This window comes from Lepisma saccharinum, chromosome 19, assembly GCF_977018435.1.
Source record: "Lepisma saccharinum chromosome 19, izLepSacc3.1, whole genome shotgun sequence".
NCBI lineage: Eukaryota > Metazoa > Arthropoda > Insecta > Zygentoma > Lepismatidae > Lepisma > Lepisma saccharinum.
In genome coordinates this window covers 67617811-67636575 of record NC_139247.1, presented here as the reverse complement: position 1 = coordinate 67636575, position 18765 = coordinate 67617811, and the positions used below count along the sequence as shown (strand labels likewise).

Genomic DNA, 18765 nt, shown 5'->3' with positions numbered 1-18765 from the left:
ATAAAATTCTTTATTCTGCTTTAAGTCCTTGTAATATTTTGTAACATATAAAGCTCCAAAACAGTGGCTATGGGACTAGATGCATTGATCTTGTGTCACCCAATGAAAAAGCTGCTTGGCAGGTTATGGCCTCCAGAGGGCTGGTATGCCACAGATTTAATTTATTTTTACCCAAATGACATTTAATATCATACCTCACTTTCCCAGTGGAGATGATTTTTTTAGTCCGATGTAAAATAGTTTTGTTTTCTTCAGGTCATCCCAGCTGGGAATATTTTCAATTACTCAATATCCGATAGCCAATATAAGTTTTTAGACACACTATCAGAACCGATTGGTCAATTGTACCAGCCCGTCTAGTTCACTGCACTTTTTAGCCCTGTCTAGTTGGCTGCACTTTTTGACACTCGGTGCAGTGCAGTTGTATCCAGTGTCAGAGTGGTGCAAGGAAATGACGTTCAACCAACTAGACTGAAAGCGGTGTTCAACTTCAGAAGATTCAACAAATGCCAGTCTGCTGCTTTAAATGGTCATTTGATTAGTTAGTACTCACCACATGACAATACACCGACCCAGAATGTAGTGCAGGCACCAAATACACTACTTGACTCCAAATCAACAAACTAGATGACACGGTGCTGCACCATGTAACGAAACTATACGCTTCGGTGCAAAGAGTCAAAAAGTGCAGCGAACTAGATGGGGCTATTGAATTGGTTTCTATTGGAAATTATTTTATTGTTTTCAATATATTGCTTATGAAAAATTATTATCTATACAACTGTAAATGCAATGGAAAAATTATAAAACAACTAAAATAAATCTCTGGTAAAGCATGTGGAATTTGTAACAGAAAAACTTCCACAAACAAAAATTTTTCAAATATATATATTATGTACCAGAATTGACATTACAAACAAAATATATTTTTAGCATAAATACTCAAGTGAAATTGTAAATGTACACATGTAAGAATTTATATTACAAATTAATGTCGGATGGAGGGATTGTGTTCTTCCAAAACATTTCATCTTGTTACTTGCATGCAACAACCACAAACTAAAAGAAAAGTTATATAATGAAAACAAAACACACTTACAATAGTAAGAATGTGTATATTGTTGTGCCAAGATATCTTTAACTTTAGAAAATAAGCGAACAAAAACAATCACCCTTTCTTCTCCCCCACCCACATTTTTCACTCCAAATGTTTATCATGATGCTAGGAAGGTAGAGTAGTTTACCTTATTTCACAACATATTCATTTTTTCTCTAGAAATTGTTTCATAACCTTTCACTGCATAATCCTCGCATCAGATAACGAAACCAATGATAGTGGCACAGAATTTTCCAACACAGAACATATTTTTTTTCAGTCCATACTTTGCAACACTGCAGCAAATTTTCTCAAGTGTAATATTTTGACTACAAGGCACCAATCAATAACAACTAATGTGTTAATCCTAATGATGCACCAAAAACAATTTTGTAATAAATTATTTTTAGGTTTCAGCAATACTAAAACATTTTTTAAAAAAATAGCTTCACATAATGGTCATACCCCACTTTTTTTTTGGAAAAAAATTGGCATAAAATCTGTGCCCATTATGTTGTGAAACATAATAATGCTTTTAACCGTAATAATATCTGATGAATTACAAAGTAACTATTATTCTTTTTCAGAGTTGGGCCAGTTATCTTCGCTTGTTCATTTACAGCTCAGTAAAAACTACCTTACAGCACTACCTCCTGATGTGAGACATTGCAGAAATCTAGGAGAGATTGGCCTAGATGGAAATAAATTTAGCACCGTACCACAAGAAGTTGTGTACTTACCAAAATTGGAAATTCTTTCTATGGTCGACAATGATATTTTATATTTACCCTCCTTACCGTTTATTTCAAAACCTCGTATATTCCTGGACAGCAATCGCCATCTGAATTACATTCCATACCCCGTTGGATGTCAAATTCATGAAAAAAATGGTGGTCGTTCAGCAGGATTGTGGAATTTAGAAATATATGGGTAAGATTTATTTTGATAATACCTAACATAACTTTGCAAACCATACTTCAGTATGAATTCGATTTTGCACTCAAATTTTGCGTGCCACTTTTGTAATATCCACGATAGAAAAAAAATCATGAATAGTTGTTTGAAAGTTCGTGCATGACAATGGGCTGCTTCCCTTTGGGGAAAAGACAATGTTTTGCTGCAACCATTCATTCTTGTTCAGTTGAATTCGTTTCCTTCATTGCAGTCAGATGAAATTATTATTCACAGAATATCCAATATCAACAATCAATTTTCACAGAACTTTTCAGCAAGTTATATTTTATGTATAGGGTGGCCCAAAAAAGGTAACCAAAAATGTTAAGTAGCCAGTATTTCAGACAATTTTATATATAGGGTGGCCCAAAAAAGGTAACCAAAAATGTTAAGTAGCCAGTATTTCAGACAATTTTATATATAGGGTGGCCCAAAAAAGGTAACAAAAAATGATAAGTAGCCAGTATTTCAGACACCATTTTTGGGCCATCCCATTCATACTAATACGGCCACTGGACAATAAGTTAGATGCCTCTGACTGAAACTTACCGCGATGAGACTGAAAAACAGCTACCATTTAGTCTGGCATGAATTCCACAAGGTCCTGGATGTGGTTGACATTAATATTCACCCATTTGTCCTTTGAGCAATCCCACAGTTTGGCCATGGATGGTAATTCTGGCACTTTACTCATTGTTCAAGGATGTCTTGAAAATTTTTAAATCTGGGGACTTTGTGGGCATGTACATCAAACCAATCACACACAATTTGAGTGATTGTGCGAATTGTCCTAATACTCTGGGATAACCAATTTTGTTCCTCCTGTAGATGTAGGGAAAATGCCAAACCCTAGCTGCCCAGCAATTCAGTGTAGCCTTTCAAATTCAGATGCTTTTACATCTCAACTAAAGGATCTTTTCCGGGTAATTGAAATATTCACAGAACACAACAGAGCTGCCTCCAGTCTAAACAACACCTTGCAAACAGTCCCATTGGAGGTTTTATGGAGATTATTTATGGTATCATTTGCATACAAATGGCTATCATGGAGCCAAATGGTTAGCACTCTTGCCTTTCGTGCAAGCCGTCCCAGGTTCGATTCCCTGTGGGAGCTAAAACAAATTTGTGTTGATCCAGCATCATGAGAACAACCGGGGAACTACTTGAGAAGAAGCAATAATGAGCTTCAGTCTTGAAAGCAACAAAACAGCAGAGATGAGACTCAATATGCCAACCACAACGAAAAGCCTCTTTGCAGGCCTTGCTCTCAAAGTGCTGTTGCACCACAGAGTTAAGTTTGAACGCAAACAGATATAAGACTCGCTCGCTAGATAGCACGTTTTCAGTGTTGTTTTCTCTGTGCCCTGTGTAACCATTCAGTTTTGTGGGTAGCTGCTAGCAAGTCCATGGCACTCAGTTCACTTTGGAGTATTATTTCCAAACAGCAGCGCCGACTTGTCAAAATTATTGGGGAGGGGGGGGGGGGCTCTGATCACCGAAATAAATGAAGGAATGACTCCCTCCCTCCCTTTTTTAAAAATAAAAATTACGTCTTCGTATAGCAGTTTTTAAGCAGCTATTATATTCCTCATGCAAAAGAAATGTAACATAAAAAATGTTTAGAAAATATTTCAAAGTCTTTTTATGTCTTTTGTGTCTGGTCATTTGTTTTTTTAGATAACAATTAACATTTTTATTGAAAAGTATGTATTTACATTAAGAGGCCAACCTAACAGTTTTATGCCGGCCTCGGTAGCCGAGCATGTTGGGTGGTCGACTCAACTCGATTTGATCTGGAGGTCTCGGGTATCATACATATCAATATTGCCTAAAAGTCGTGTTTACGACCTCAAATTGTTAAGAATTCACTGAACAATATACTGGTATAACTGTCATATCAACTCGTTATTTTGAAACTATTTTTAGTAAAAAATATTAACAATAGTCATAATTATAACCTTAGTATATAGTAATAAGTCATGTGTTTTGCTGTGTCCAACCATAGTCCCCCCAAAGATGATGGTCTAGAACATTTCAAATGTGTATTTAAATTGAAGTTCATGTGGCACAATTCAGAGTAAACTTTACAAGAGAAGCAAAATAATACATTAGATTCTCTTAAGCAAAATTATTTGGGGGCTCTACCATCACATCGTTAACATTGGGGGGGATCGAGCCCTCCCAAGCCCCATGGAGTCAGCACCCATGTTTCCAAAGTTGGTTGGGAAGCACTTTGCAGTCATAATGCCTAGCACACGATGGTGGTCCCTATTCTTGAGTATGGTCTCTTGACTGCAATTTTAGCATAGACCTGTTAGTTTTTTTTTTTTTTTAAATGCAACTTCCTTCTTTTGCTGTGGCCCGACTGTTGTGGGATCTATTTTACCTGAGTGGCTCACACACACGTTCCATGCCACAACTGATTGTTAATCTATGAAACTCATAGTACGTGACCAAAACTATTTGTCCTGAGGGAGAATTCACACTGACACATGTTGCTGGAGAATTTCATCAATCGAACACAGGCTTGTACACACTGTTATGCCACTACAGTGTGAAAAGTTGCTGCTGATTGACTCATTCCTAAGCAGCATGTGTCACATATTGCATGAGTCGGAAATCTACCTTACAATGCAAGGTGCCTAATTTTTGTCCACAGCTTGTTTTTATATGTACATATTAAGTTTAATTTTTTTTTCAGATGCTTCCAGGATACTTCATACACTACCAGTTCCAGTTATATTACAGTTCAGTTACCTGGCGCAATAAACAGAGATGCAATATTGACTATACCAAAACATTTTACTCTACTTAATAATTCAGTTAGTGGTTCTATAGTTCCTTCCCTTTATGAACTATCAATCAGAATTGTATATCAAATAATTTATAAACACAGTGTTTACATGATTAGGGATTCGAACGGCCACAACTTTGAAATGCAATGGCAGCCACAGGTTTGTTTTGAATCATGGAACATTTTTCTCCCTAAATGCATTTGTATGCATCTAGTCACAGGACCCATAGCAATTTGTTTCCATCCAAAATGCCAGACTCCTATTTTTTTGTATGGTGCAATTTGGGTCATTTCAAAACAAGTCCATGTCAACAATGTAACAACAGATTTTGTTCCATCTACATTGTTGTTTTGTTGTAAAAAGTGTAGTGATTCATATACTCAATGTGTATTAAATGAACAAAATGATGATTGGGAACAGGCTTTGGTAAGATCAAGGTTAGTGTGGTATTGACAATATCAATCAATAAAGCAATTGATTTTTTTATTCTGTTGTCTTTCACGTTTGGCTAAGTCCTGCCAGGAAAGAAATATATTGGAGTTAACCTTTACACACCCAACCCATATTCTGCAGAATTTTGCAGTATGCAACATAATATAATGGTTACATTGTTTCATCTCAGCTAATTTCCTATAACACCCCAGGTTTGTTCAAGGTCCAGGAATTGTAAATAAATTCAATTCCTGGATATATATATTACAAATTATTTATCCTCATCTTTGCTATTAGCAAATAGTGGCAAAAAAAAAAACAATGCTAACATATCAAACATGATTCAACTTCATCGTTGCAATTAGCCAGAAATGGAAGAATAGCAACTTGAATTGTGAGGGGAAAATACTATTAGTAGTATTCATTATTTTACATCATGGTGGTTAAAGTCCAGGAACCCAGAAATTCTAACCGATTCCGTAACAGGACTGGAATCTTTTTTTCTCACAATTTACATTTGGTCCAAGTTGCGTATTGTTTCATTTCAATACCGAACTTTGACCGTATTTAAATTGATACGGAAAAAAGGTTCTTAGTCCAGAACCCATTTACGCTTGCGGATTTTCCCTCCTGGACCGGAATTGAATTTATTTACAATTCCTGGAGCTTGAACAATCCTGGGGCGGTTAAAGGTCCAGAACCTTTGAAAGAATGATTGAGAAATGGTTTCCTATTTGAAAATGTGTAGAAGGTATGCAAGCTTTAATTTTTCCACTAGAATAGTTCGTGCACATGTTACAAATAATTTATGCAGTTTGAGAGGTGTGTATATGTGTGTACACGAACTATCCATTACTAAATTAAATTTGCTTTCCTCTCATATTGAGTTTGTGAGGGGTGATCACTGATAGAAGGGTCTTTTCATTTTTTTTATATATTCTAATTCTTGAGACTCATCTTTTATAAAAGTTTGAAGTCCACTTTATGCACAGATAGGCTAATCGGGACTTGACCTACAGTTAAAGTGCCTCCACTCAGTGGCGTGCCCAGGGGGGGGGTTGGTGGGGGTTATAACCCCCCCCTTTGGCTCAGTACTCCTAAAAAAAAGAACATCAATCAAAGGTAGGAAAAGATGGCGAAATAAGGGCTGAATACCAGAAAAAGTGTACATAATCCCTCCCTTTCGAAAATCCTGGGCATGCCACTGCCTCCGCTGGGTATTGAACCTGGTGATTACAAGGTGATGACGTTACCGTTACACCATCAGGGAGGTATTCTTCTTTCATAAAACAAACACTGTACTGGACAGTATAGGTACACACATTCATTCATTAAAAAAATACTGCCACAAATGTTTAAATACACATCAATTCAAAAAGTATAAGCCAAATTGAATGTACCGTTTTCTACAAATTATTTATTTATGTTCAATTTTAATTACAAAATCTTTTACTAGCAAACTATTAGAAATACACCAGTTAAATCTAAAGCATTGTCAGTTCTTTAAATATATCTCTCAAGACAAACTTTATTTTTGTTGAGTGTTAGGCAGAAATGCAAGAGCACCTGCAAAATATATATTCTTTTCATAATGGCACAACCTACATACAAGATATTGTTACACCACAACTATGAAAATATTTATTAACCATACAAAAGCGAAAGGAAGGCATTTTGTATATGAATGTGGTATTGACATTCATTATTCTAATTATGACAAGCATTTAAAAAGCGCCTCTGTTTTTCTGTCATGAAATGCTTTGCAACATTCAGTGGACTTCAGATCTTAAAAATCATCATAATTCAGTCTAAAAAAAATACACTGCTGTAGTAGCATGAGGTACATATTACATTCAGGCAACATTCAAACACCTAAGTTCGTTTTATCCCACATAGACACACACAAGTGTATGCTCACCTATTCCACTTCACATTACAAATGTTACTACGCATTAAGCTTGAAAGCAACTGATGGCAGAGCATTCTTTACTTAAGCTTGCTTTACAAATCTAGCTCACATTCTGTTTATTGCAACACAGATTACTTATTATTTATCCCTGGTCAATACAACACAACATACCCAAACCCTTCTTTTCTATAGCAACAGATACGGCTTGATCAAGGAAATTATCATGTTCAAGTACCGATATACCTTCATCATTCTGAGAATTACTCTGCTCATTGACTTCACTGGGTTTTTCTGTATCTTCAAGTTTCTCCTTATCCGTTAAGAGACTACTATCGTTTTCCGCGGTATCGTTGCCTTTCCCAAGGGAAACACTGGGGGCTGATTTTGTCTTAGGTGCCTTCATTCTTTTAACGCGAAGTCGGCCAAGACTGTGGATATTCGTGTAAACTTTCGTAGGTGCCAACCCATCTTCCTGTTCAAAGACAATTGGTCTATGATGGAAAGGATCCAAGCGGTCGAATGATCCCTTTGGAGAATCTTGATGCTGCAGTGAACATGTGCATAAGCACTGCTGGACCTTTCGTTTTTTGTTTCCGTCGTCAGCAGGACTAGAAGATTTCTCGCTTCCCGACGGGGCTTCGTATTCCTGTCTTTGTAATCCGTGGCTCTGAATCGCCATCAAGACTGCCTCATTTTCCAGATTTTGCCTGGAGTGGTTACTGCTCTCCTGATCTTCTAGGATGTCATCAGAGTCAGTCTGCAATGGAACAAAGCCCATATCTTCAAGAACTTTATTAATGGTATTGTCGACTATACCTTTCGCCAGTTGTTTTGTTTGCCATTTTCTCAACCTGCAACTCGAGTGATTGACCGAGTTTAAAAATGTTGGGAAACGCTGAGTCAAACATTCATTCTGATTAGGATTTAAATGTCTGTGACTATAATCATGTATGCTACCTTCATATGTTACAGCTGGTATTGCATCATCATCCTCATACTCATCATCGTCATCCTCATCATCACCATCAACTTCTTCATTCACTTCCATATTATCTTCAGTCTTTTTGTTATTGCCCTCATCTTCACACGTCTCCAGCACTAATGTCGCTCTTGGAGACACCACCAGTTTTCCTTCCCCGCACTCACACACATTCTGTTCTGCTTCGAAATAGTCTTCCTCGCATGCTTTCATGTCAACTGGTAACAAGCAATCAGAACTATTGCTTTCAGATACAAAGAATTTCCTATCCCTCTCCTTCAAGTGATATTTGCCCTTTATCTGCCAAATGTATCGAGCCTTTTTAAGTGGTTGCTCATCATCTGCATCTTCCGGTTTGTGTGGACTTCTAGTAGATGATTCTCCTACTTCATCACTTGTTTTCCCCATTACTCGAGCATATCTGTAAAGAAGAAATTCCAATGTAGTATTAACTAATACCATTCTTTGCATACATTTAACCTTTAGGTGCCCAAGCATCTCGATCGAGATACCCAAAAGTAACCCTCAATTGCCCAAGCGTCTCGATCGAGATGCTGTGTCAAGGTCGTTTTGAGAGTTAGCCCCCCTCCCCCCCGCCACATATACGCCGAATTTGCAAAAATTTCATATAGTCTGAATCTCTGGTTCATTCCGCGTACAACGGTATATCACTCATCTCTCTAGGGCAATTAGCTTCCGAACTACACTCATTTAATTGAAACTGCATTTTGCTCAAAATCGGCTTGGGCAACCGAGGCTTACTATTGAAAAAGGGCTTGGGCGTCAAAAGGTTAATAAAAACATGTGATCTGCCTATGCAGTTTGGACACCAAACTGGCTATTAAGGCTCGATTGGAGCTTAGGCCGAGGTGAACAAAGCTGTTTTCAAAATTTCCTATTCTTTTGAAAAGCCACTATGATATTTGAAATCTGAAAAAATTACATGTTTTGATTGATTTGGCTTATTTTACTTAGCTTTTCTGCCACTTTTGGCTAATCACGAAGATGAGGATGACTAAATATGATGAAATTGATGAAGGGGACACTCAGAATGAACCCCTATGCCCAGGTCAGGATTTGAACCTGCAATCCCTGGCATCGTAGCATTCTGTGCTAACCACTCGCCACCAAGATCATCTGTTTTAAATTCCTCTTAGAGCAATCATGTGAATTTTCATGTATGTAGTTTGCTTCTGCTGCTGTTTAGACATGAGCAATAGTTCAATGGACATATGTAGTCATGAAACTATTGTGAATATCTACGCAACAGCAAGAGCAAACCTCTCGAAGATTCACATGATTGCTCTAAGAGAAATTCAAAACAGATGTAATTTTTCAAATTTTGGAATATCACAGTGATTTTTCAAAAGTAGAGCAAATTTCGAAAATGGCTTTGCTGGTGTCGGCCAAAGGTCCAGCTAATCCTTAAGTACTGTTAAACAATAGTAAACACCAGCATGCATTGTTAATTGAGCTTTATCCGTTGTCCATTGTACTACTTAAATCTATTCCAACACTATATTTTGAGAGAGCATCTCTTTTCTTGTCTTTAAGTGAACATTTTTTTTTTTTTTTGCACACCATATTTGTAGTAAAACTACAGATCTGTTATAGGTCAATCCCACCACAGGCGAAATTAAACTGTTCACTGTTCAATATTAGAATAGACATAAGTTAGAAGAAATAGATAGTGTATAATGTCCAAATTAACACTGTATGCTAATAAAGAACATTTCACTAACAATCAGAGACTTAATAGTAAAGGCTGTTGAATTAAACACTTCAAAGCCAATAGACAACATGTGTAAGACATCTAAAAAAATATGAAATGAAGTCTTCATCTGTACACCAAACTTTTTACTGTAGAATAATAGTACAAATTCGGACCAGATTACCAATAATAAAATACATAAACATGATAATTACGATCAATTTGCCACTTTTTATGTGTATGCAAAAAATATAATTTATTTGTGCATGTGTGTGTGTATATATACACACTGGTGCCCAAAACTTAAGCATGGAACATGCATACCCATTCTACTCATACATAGGAGTTTGAAGCAAAGATATTTTGGTACAAAGAACACACTATTTTACACAATCACTAATCATCTGTTATGAAACTGAATGCAGCACACGGTGGATTTTGAAACTGCTTCATCAGCATCCAACAGCAGCATATGTCCAGAACAACCTACCCAATCACTCTCTGTGATGAACCATAGGTGAATCAGTATGGGGTATGCCCTCCTGTGAGATATACAGAGTTGACATTGGCACTGCATACTCAAAACAAAATTATTGAGTTCCTGCAGCAAAGCTTTCCACTCCTCATGGAGGGCCCTTTGGACTTCCGGCAGCATTAATGGTGGATGTCTCCTCTCCACAACATGTCTGCCTAAAGCATCCCACACATGTTCTATTGGGTTGCGGTCTGAAGTATGTATATAATGCAGATGTGCCAAGTGGTCACGTGATCCCAGCGTACCAGCCACAGCGGGGTCTCAGTTTGGAGAATTCAGCGGAGCTGATGGGATGCTCTTGATGTGAGCTAAGAAGAAGTGCGTGTGCTTCATGTCTGGTGGACCCAGTTCGAACCTCAGAAGACCTTCTACAGTTGAATTAACATATCCAGATCGTTTTGAATGCATTAAACGACCTGCTTTACGCCAGACAACTCTCCCTGAATTTCATCCGGACTTAGCATTGGACGATCCACCTGCCATGGCTACAGTACATGAACTTCAAGCAACGGTCGCCCAGCTGCAAGCACAGATGACCCTCATGCGAGAGGAGCTCCAGACTCACCGAAACTCCGAGACTACACCAAAATTCAACGTAGAAGACTACATGCAATTGCTGCATACCAAAGTCACGGATCCTGCCATGCCAACGAGAGATTTAATTGAGGCTAAACACCTCATTTTGGAACATAAGTTTCTCGCGAACATGGTGCAGGACAAAACTTTCTTTTACAATCGCCTTCGTACCTTAAGCATCGCATTTATGCGTGGATGGCGTGTGGCAGCCCACAATGCATCGACAATTGTAGTGCGTAGTTTGGATATTGTGGAACCTCCGCCGGCTCCCGTGTATCAACGTACCCCCACTACACGAGGCCAATGCTGTACGATGGGGATGAGCATTACCATGCATAAAAATGAAATCCGGACCTACAGTTCCATGGAACAGGGGAACATGATGGAGGATGACATCACTGAATACCTTTCACCTGTCACCGATCCTCATTCCAGTAGCTGCAACTCACTACGTCCATTTACCACTATGCCAGCCCAGGTCATGATTCCCCTGGTAACATTTTTTGTCCCTTTCCACAATATTTTCTTGCTTGTACTGTGTCCCAGGTTCACGCCTGGTGTACTGACGTCCAGAAACAGACGTCAGACTCAACCAGCTTTCATCCTGTGATTAGAACTCTACCCATTCTTCAGCCGTCCAAGTACAGTGCTCTCGAAACCTTCACAAATAAGACTGTTTGTGGGCATGTTTCAAAGGTACATATTTAACAGGTATACGTGCCTACAGCACTTCCTCATTCAAACGTCTTGCTACAGTTTAATGTGATATGCGTGTCCCTGTACTGGCGAACAGGTTATTAGACAACTGACCAGCATGACTTTGACGATTACATTTTGCCCATAACATCACATAATGGTCTTCACCTGTTGTCTTTCATGGGCAATCTCCTCCAGTACGTCTAGAGGCATTTCCAGTTGTCCTGTACCTTCTCCACAATTGTGACACAATGCTGTGATCTATTCCTAATTCATCAGCGACACTGGTCACAGTTTGCCCTTCTTCCAATCTTCCGACAATCCGACCATGATAAAACTCATTTAGATGATGCATTTGAGCCATGTGCACAATAAGCGCAAGTACAGAAGCACAGTTAGTCCACAAGACCTCACTAAACCAACAAAACCACTGCTTGTACTCTTACATTACGACTCTCGATGTTACTGACCAACTTACGGGTAGGTAGATAAGCCCTTAGACTACCCAATTGATCACATATTTGTGTAATGCATAGTCTTCGTGGCATGTATGTTGGAAAAGTCACTTTCGTGCTCAAGTTTAGGACACCAGTGTATACATACACACAAAAAAAAGTCATACAATAGATACATGAGGGGATCAGAACATAAGTGGCATAACTCTACTGTTCATGGAAATAGATTTACATGTATAACTTACAACAGTGAATTACCAACATTTCAGTGCTAGAAGTAAGTTTCATATTCTTGCTCACTATGTGCTCCAACAGCTAAACATAATACTAAGTTTTTAAATGTGCCTGGTAACATTATTGTATGAGGGAAACGGATTCCTTCAATTTACAGGAGAAAGTACTTACGGAAATCATTTTCTTTAGCGTTGTGGAAGTTCCTGAATATAGATTTGATCCATTTTAATGTGAATGTGTGTTGTTTTCCGCGAAAATCTCTGTCCGACATGCTGTTTCTGCTCCCGCCCTGGATGAGAGTGCAATGTTCCGTGTGTGAAGATGATGCAACCCCGTAGCCAGTGTTTCAGCCTCGCCGTGTTTTCACTAGAACCACGTGTCGAGTATTTTTAATTATTTTTTTTAACTATGCTTGCCTAACCTAACTGAACCTAACCTAACCTTACGGAAAATGGTTTTTGGGGCTAACGTCAATGGTTTGTGGGGCTAACGTCACTGGTTTGTGGGGCTAACGTCAATGGTTTGTGAGGCTAATGTCAATGGTTTGCGACGTATTAGCATAATTTCAAATCCGGGCATGAAAGTAGATATTTTCCGGTGAACGAGGTTGCAACACTGCATAAATCGACAAAACACCCTCAGAACGCCCCCTAAACCAGTACGCTATCACGGCCATAATGTGTTACAGATTCGAAACAACAAGTAACAGTAAGTACTCGTAAATAGAAGAAATAGACATTATCTTAGTTAGAAATGCATTATTTCACCTTCGAAAATAACACGTTAGCAATGTAAAGAAGTCCGAAATATATGATTCGTAGGTGTTTCCCTCATACGATAATAGTACCATGTGCCTTTTTCTTACAACTGTCTTGAATGGATTAGGCCACTTGTGCTCTGTACAGAGAGCACAAGTGGCATACATGAGTACTGCTCGGCCAATCGTCCATGACTATTTTTATTAATATGTCTCTTGGATAGTACTTGTTTTTAAGGAATAGATCGTTATGTATATTGTTGCAGAGGCTGCCAATAACTTGGCAGTTGCTTTGTTTCAATTCTTGAAGCTCTTATTGGGAAAAAAAAATAAAAATAAATAAGGTGATGGACAATTTGCTTGGTGATACTTATACATCCCACTATACCTTTCACATGATTAAGATTTAAAGAAAGCTAAGTATAGGGCCTACAATGTTGTCATGCATTTAGGATAGCACACATTTAAAATGAATCATTATCAAAATAATTTGTTAAAAACTGGCAATTCCTAATATTTATTCATCTATCTTTGCCTCATATTTTGAATTTTGAATTTACGCAGAGTTGAATACTTAAATGAAAAGTTTCTCTGACATTTAGCATTTTTTCTTCTCAAAAAGAGCAAACAAGTCCTTGTGAATACTTGGTCTAGTGTTCAGCCTTAAAACGTGTGAGAAAAATTAAATATTTATAGAAACGGCCAAAATTCAATGTACAGAAAGGTTATTGTAACAAAGATGTTATACAGTATACACAGTAAAGTTTTGTGAAAATTGTCTGCTAACTGCAGACAATACACTTGCATGTTTGCTTCAGATAACTTTCCATACACAAAGAACTCCGACTGACCCTTTCGCCTAGTAAAAATAACTGCTTTCACCAAATCCATTAAGGCAATTATTTTAATTTGAATCATTCGCTTTGTTATGACTTCAGGAACATGCTCATACCATTATGGAATGTATTACTTCCCCACCTTTTACTTTGCATGTTTCCTAGACTCTGGCTTATATTTCTATAATTCAACTTTACATACCTATGTATTCAACAAAGAGAGGTAAAATATTCCGCTCTTCTAGTGGGTTGGTAGGAATATTTAAGTTTGGTTCGCAGTGTATTGGCTTGCTTTGTTTATAACATTTTCAGGGTCTCAAAAGAAGTTGCATGTCATCAATAAGAAACCTTTTGAAAATGTTTATGGTATTTTTACAGTAGTATATTAAGAGGAAATCATAAAGATAAGTATGCTATTTACATCGAATGGCGTTAAAGTGCAGGGTGTTACACATATGTTTTTTGAGAGTTCATTCAAAAACACTGTCAAAACAAACTTATGTTATTTTTGTGATCTTCATAAATAGATAGTGTTGTATAGTATTAATTTTTTAAAAGAAAAATCTATTTCTTTATTAAACAAGACAACTTTACAATTGCGATTTATCCATGTTAACTTTATCATAATACAAATTGTAGCGAAATAGTCATAAAGAATAATCACAACAGAAACACTCGTATCTTTCATTCTGACCAAGCCAAGGAAAATCAATTGTGTGTGTTGCCAGAAAATAATTTTAAAAACAAAACTGTTTTTTCAAAAAATTATTTCGTGTGCACGTACCTGACTGTTATTGTTTTTTCATAAAATATTTTCATTGCACATTCATACAGGCCATCCAAAATATTCAGATTGAATCAATTTTAGCTATGGTTATAAACAAAACAATGTGTTGTGTTTACGTCTGAAAATCCAACACTCGTCATGAGAAAACATTGAGCAATGTAACTAAATAATTCCCAGATTATAAAATTAATCATACGTACTGTTGTTATTTTTTCCCCCACATTATATAGCTTTCACTGTCACACTAAACCACCATTACAAGCTATGGAAAACGACAACTTCAACAACATCGTTACTCTTTGCACAGCGTCCTAAGAACTCGCACCCTGTACCCTCACATTTTGAATCATTTCAAATTACAATTAGCTACATTAATTATGGATTGTTTGTTTCCCCATTTACAGCACTGTATTGCATATTATATCTATACATCGAATACATCTTTTTAAAAGTTGCTTATTGTTCCTTTTACAATTTAATTATTGCAAATTTTCTACACTGCAGCATTAGTTTGGCAACATTGAACAAGATGTCGTCAAAACTATAAAGTTGGAAGCGTTTCGCTCTTCAGTATCTTTCTGTAATCACAGTAATTCTTTATTGTTTATGAATATTTGTTTCCATTTAACAAACAGAAGTTCATTTCGGTGTTGTTGGATGGTGCGTTCCAGTGCTATTATCATTATAATGTGAATAGTGGAACAAGACGATTCTTCCACGAAGAAACTGAATACTGTCAGTTTGGTGCTATGTTTATTTGTAAACAACGGTGGTTGTTTTTAACTTATGTCTTGTGCTTTAGCTGAAAAAAACTATAACTACGTATATCTTACTGAGAGTACAAGAATCAAAGAGCCTACAAGTCACTCGTAAGTATTTGGAATTAAAATAATAATTTTCCGACCAGTATTAGCTATAATTATAGTTTAGTTTAGTTTAGTTTATTTGCGTCCAAGGACTACCGGTGTGTACAAATTACAGTACATGGTAATATAGGACATGTCAATACTTACATTACAATACAGGTACATTAATAGATTTTACAAATACAAAATATATAGCCAAAAATTGTAAAAAATTGGGTCTTACTCTGCTATTATATCAAAATCACAAAAAAATATAACATGAGAAGATATACTAATTACCCACTTTCATTTGACATTTAATTTTACAAGAATAATATGTGATTATACTACATTATGTACATTTGTCTTATGTAAAAGCCGCTTCCATGTATTCAGCTATAGAATAAAAAACATGCTTCAGAAGCATTGATTTTATCTTGTGCTTGAATATCATCAAGTTTGGTTCTTTCCTCACATCTTGTGGTAGTTTATTGTAGAGATCTATGGAAGAGTTTAAGGGACCTTTCTTACATAAGTTGAGGCGGCAGTGTTTTATGTGAAGTTTGTCTTTATTTCTTGTGTTTAGGCCATGTATTTCCTCATTTGTGGCAAAGTTGGAAATATTTTGCTTAACATAAATTAAGCATTCATAAATGTATATGCAGGGGAGAGTTAACACATTAAGTTTACGGAAAAGAGTTCTACATGAATAAGTTTTCTTTACTCCAGCTATGATTCTTATAGCTCTTTTTTGAAGCATAAAAAGGACATTGGAGTGGCCCTTGTTACCCCAAACCATAATACCGTATCTTAGTAAAGCATCAAAGTTTGCCATATAAAGGCACTTTACAGTTTGGGTGCTTGAGATGTCTACCATTTCTCGAAGGGCATAGCACACACTACTTAATTTTGATTGTAGCGTGTTTATGTGTTCTGTATAGCTAAGGTGTTCATCCAGAATGATACCCAGAAATTTTGAATTTTTGTTAGGCTCTAGTTGTGTATTCCCAGATATTAGATTGAGGCTTATTTGGTTTCTGGTTTGGATTGTAGAAAATGTAATGTAATTTGTTTTTTTGCTGTTGAGGAGTAGATTATTATTTAAAAACCAGTCATCTAATTTGTTTAATACGTTATTAGCCTTAGATTGTAGAGCATCTTTGGAAGTGTCTGTTACTATAATATTTGTATCATCAGCATATAATATTGCATTTGCCTCAGGTATAGCATTTGGTAAATCATTTATGTACATAAGAAACAAAAGAGGGCCAAGAATACTTCCCTGAGGCACCCCACATGTTACACTTTTCATGGTGGAGTGTTGATGTGTTACGTATCCTTTTGCTGTGGTGCGAGCGATTTCTACAATTTGCTTTCTATTGGTAAGATAAGATTGAAACCACTTTTGTGGTAGTCCACGAATACCAAGTTTTTGAAGTTTCCACAGCAATATCTCGTGATTTACAGAATCGAAAGCTTTTGATAGGTCACAAAAGACTCCTACCGTGTGATTACAATTATTCAGAGATTGTGTGACACATTCTACTAAGTCTGCTAACGCTGTTTTTGTGCTTCGTTCGGACCTAAAACCATGCTGCGACAAGCTTAAGATTGAGTGTTTACTACAGAAATTTTCTACTCTCATCATTATTGCATGTTCAATAATTTTTGAGAAGACTGAGAGTTGGGAAATGGGCCTGTAATTTGATAAATCCTTTGGGTCATTTTTCTTCAGTAATGGTTTAACAACAGCTATTTTTAGCCTGTCTGGGAAAATACCCTGTTCAATGGAATTGTTTATTATATGTAGTAATGGTTGACATAGGGAACTATAACATTTCTTAATTAGGAAGTCTGGTATTTCATCAATGCCGGAAGATCGTTTGTTTTTTATACGCCTGAAGATTATCTTTAATTCCTGTTCAGTAATGGGGGAAATGAACAAGGATTTGTCATTCACTCTTATGTGTGTAGAACATTCTTCTGGAGCAGCCATAAACCCATTCCTTCTATTTGGAACTGCATTTACAAAATACTCATTGAAAGCATTCGCAATATTAGGGGGATGTTGGACTTCTTTTCCATTAATGCATATCACCATATTATTACCTAAAGATTGGTGTTTTGTTGATGCATTTCTTATAATTTCCCACATTGTTTTACATTTATTGTTTGAATTATTGATTTTACGGTCATTATGATTAATTTTTGATTGGTGGAGTACATTTTTATATATTTGCTTATACCTCTTGTAATATTTCAGAAAAGATGGATTGGGATTCACCTTACTTTCAGAATGGAGCATTTTTAGTTTTCTACTTGAGATTCTGATTCCGTTTGTGACCCATGGTTTACACTCGGTGGATATGTTTACTTGTTTAGGTGGAAAACATTCATTGTGTAACAAGATAATTTTGTTCAGAAAGAGATTAAATTTTTCGTTTGTGGAAGGTAAGTTATAAATATCTTCCCAATTTTCGCTGTTTAGTTTTCCAACAAACATGAGTATAGAACCTTCATCATATTTACGTTTCTGCATTTTTAGTGGCTTTCTATGATATTCAGTAGCTTCTCTTTTACATGTGAGACATAAAAATTGTGCTTCATGGTCGGAGAAGTGGACTGATATGTTTTCACATTGAAACTCTTTTGAGTGTACACTTATTAACATGTGGTCTATGAGGGAGAGTGTCTCTTTCGTTATGCGCGTGGGTGTAGTTACAATTTGCTTTAGGCCAAAAGTGTTTATTGTGGCTTCAAAGTGCAGTTTCCGTCCTGTATTTTTTAGAAAATCAATGTTTAGGTCCCCGCATACCAAAATTTCACATGTATAACTTTTTAATTCATCTAACAATACTGACAGATTTTTTATGAATATTGTATAGTCTGCATCAGGCGTTCTGTAGCAACATACTATTATTAAATTGTATTGTGCAAGACGTACAACACTAACTTCAAAATGTTTTTCTATAGGTCTCACAGTTTTGGGGACAATTTGTTTGGCAATTATATCATTTTTTGTAAATATGCCTGTTCCCCCTCGTTTTATTAGAGACCTTGATGAGAAACTAGCTAGGTGGAAATTTGGAATTTGAAGGTAAGTAATTTCATCTTTGGACAGCCAGTGCTCAGTAACACACAGTACATGTGCATCTAAACATTCATCGG

The 18765-nt window shown here is 36.6% G+C and overlaps 2 protein-coding genes across 4 annotated transcripts in view; one reads left to right on the top strand and one right to left on the bottom strand.

Moving 5' to 3' along the window:
- Positions 1–5311, top strand: part of LOC146002907 (uncharacterized) — an 86466-nt gene extending 81155 nt beyond the window's left edge. For both annotated transcript variants that reach the window (XM_083141006.1, XM_083141005.1), the window contains exons 3-4: positions 1684–2026; positions 4752–5311. In XM_083141006.1, the coding sequence (XP_082997132.1) occupies positions 1684–2026; positions 4752–5298 (890 nt within the window). In that variant the 3' untranslated portion in view covers positions 5299–5311. The remainder of the gene's footprint in view (positions 1–1683; positions 2027–4751) is intronic.
- Positions 5312–6681: 1370 nt separating this feature from the next.
- Positions 6682–15066, bottom strand: LOC146003182 (uncharacterized). 2 transcript variants are annotated; one of them, XM_083141368.1, is made up of 2 exons: positions 14953–15066; positions 6682–8586 (listed from the first exon to the last, which is right to left on the bottom strand). In XM_083141368.1, the coding sequence occupies exon 2, from the start codon at positions 8571–8573 to the stop codon at positions 7329–7331; it is 1245 nt and encodes a 414-aa protein (XP_082997494.1). In that variant the 5' UTR covers positions 8574–8586; positions 14953–15066; the 3' UTR covers positions 6682–7328. The 2 variants fall into 2 exon arrangements, with proteins under 2 accessions (XP_082997494.1, XP_082997493.1); XM_083141367.1 differs by lacking the exon at positions 14953–15066 and adding an exon at positions 14750–14898.
- Positions 15067–18765: the final 3699 nt, after the last annotated feature.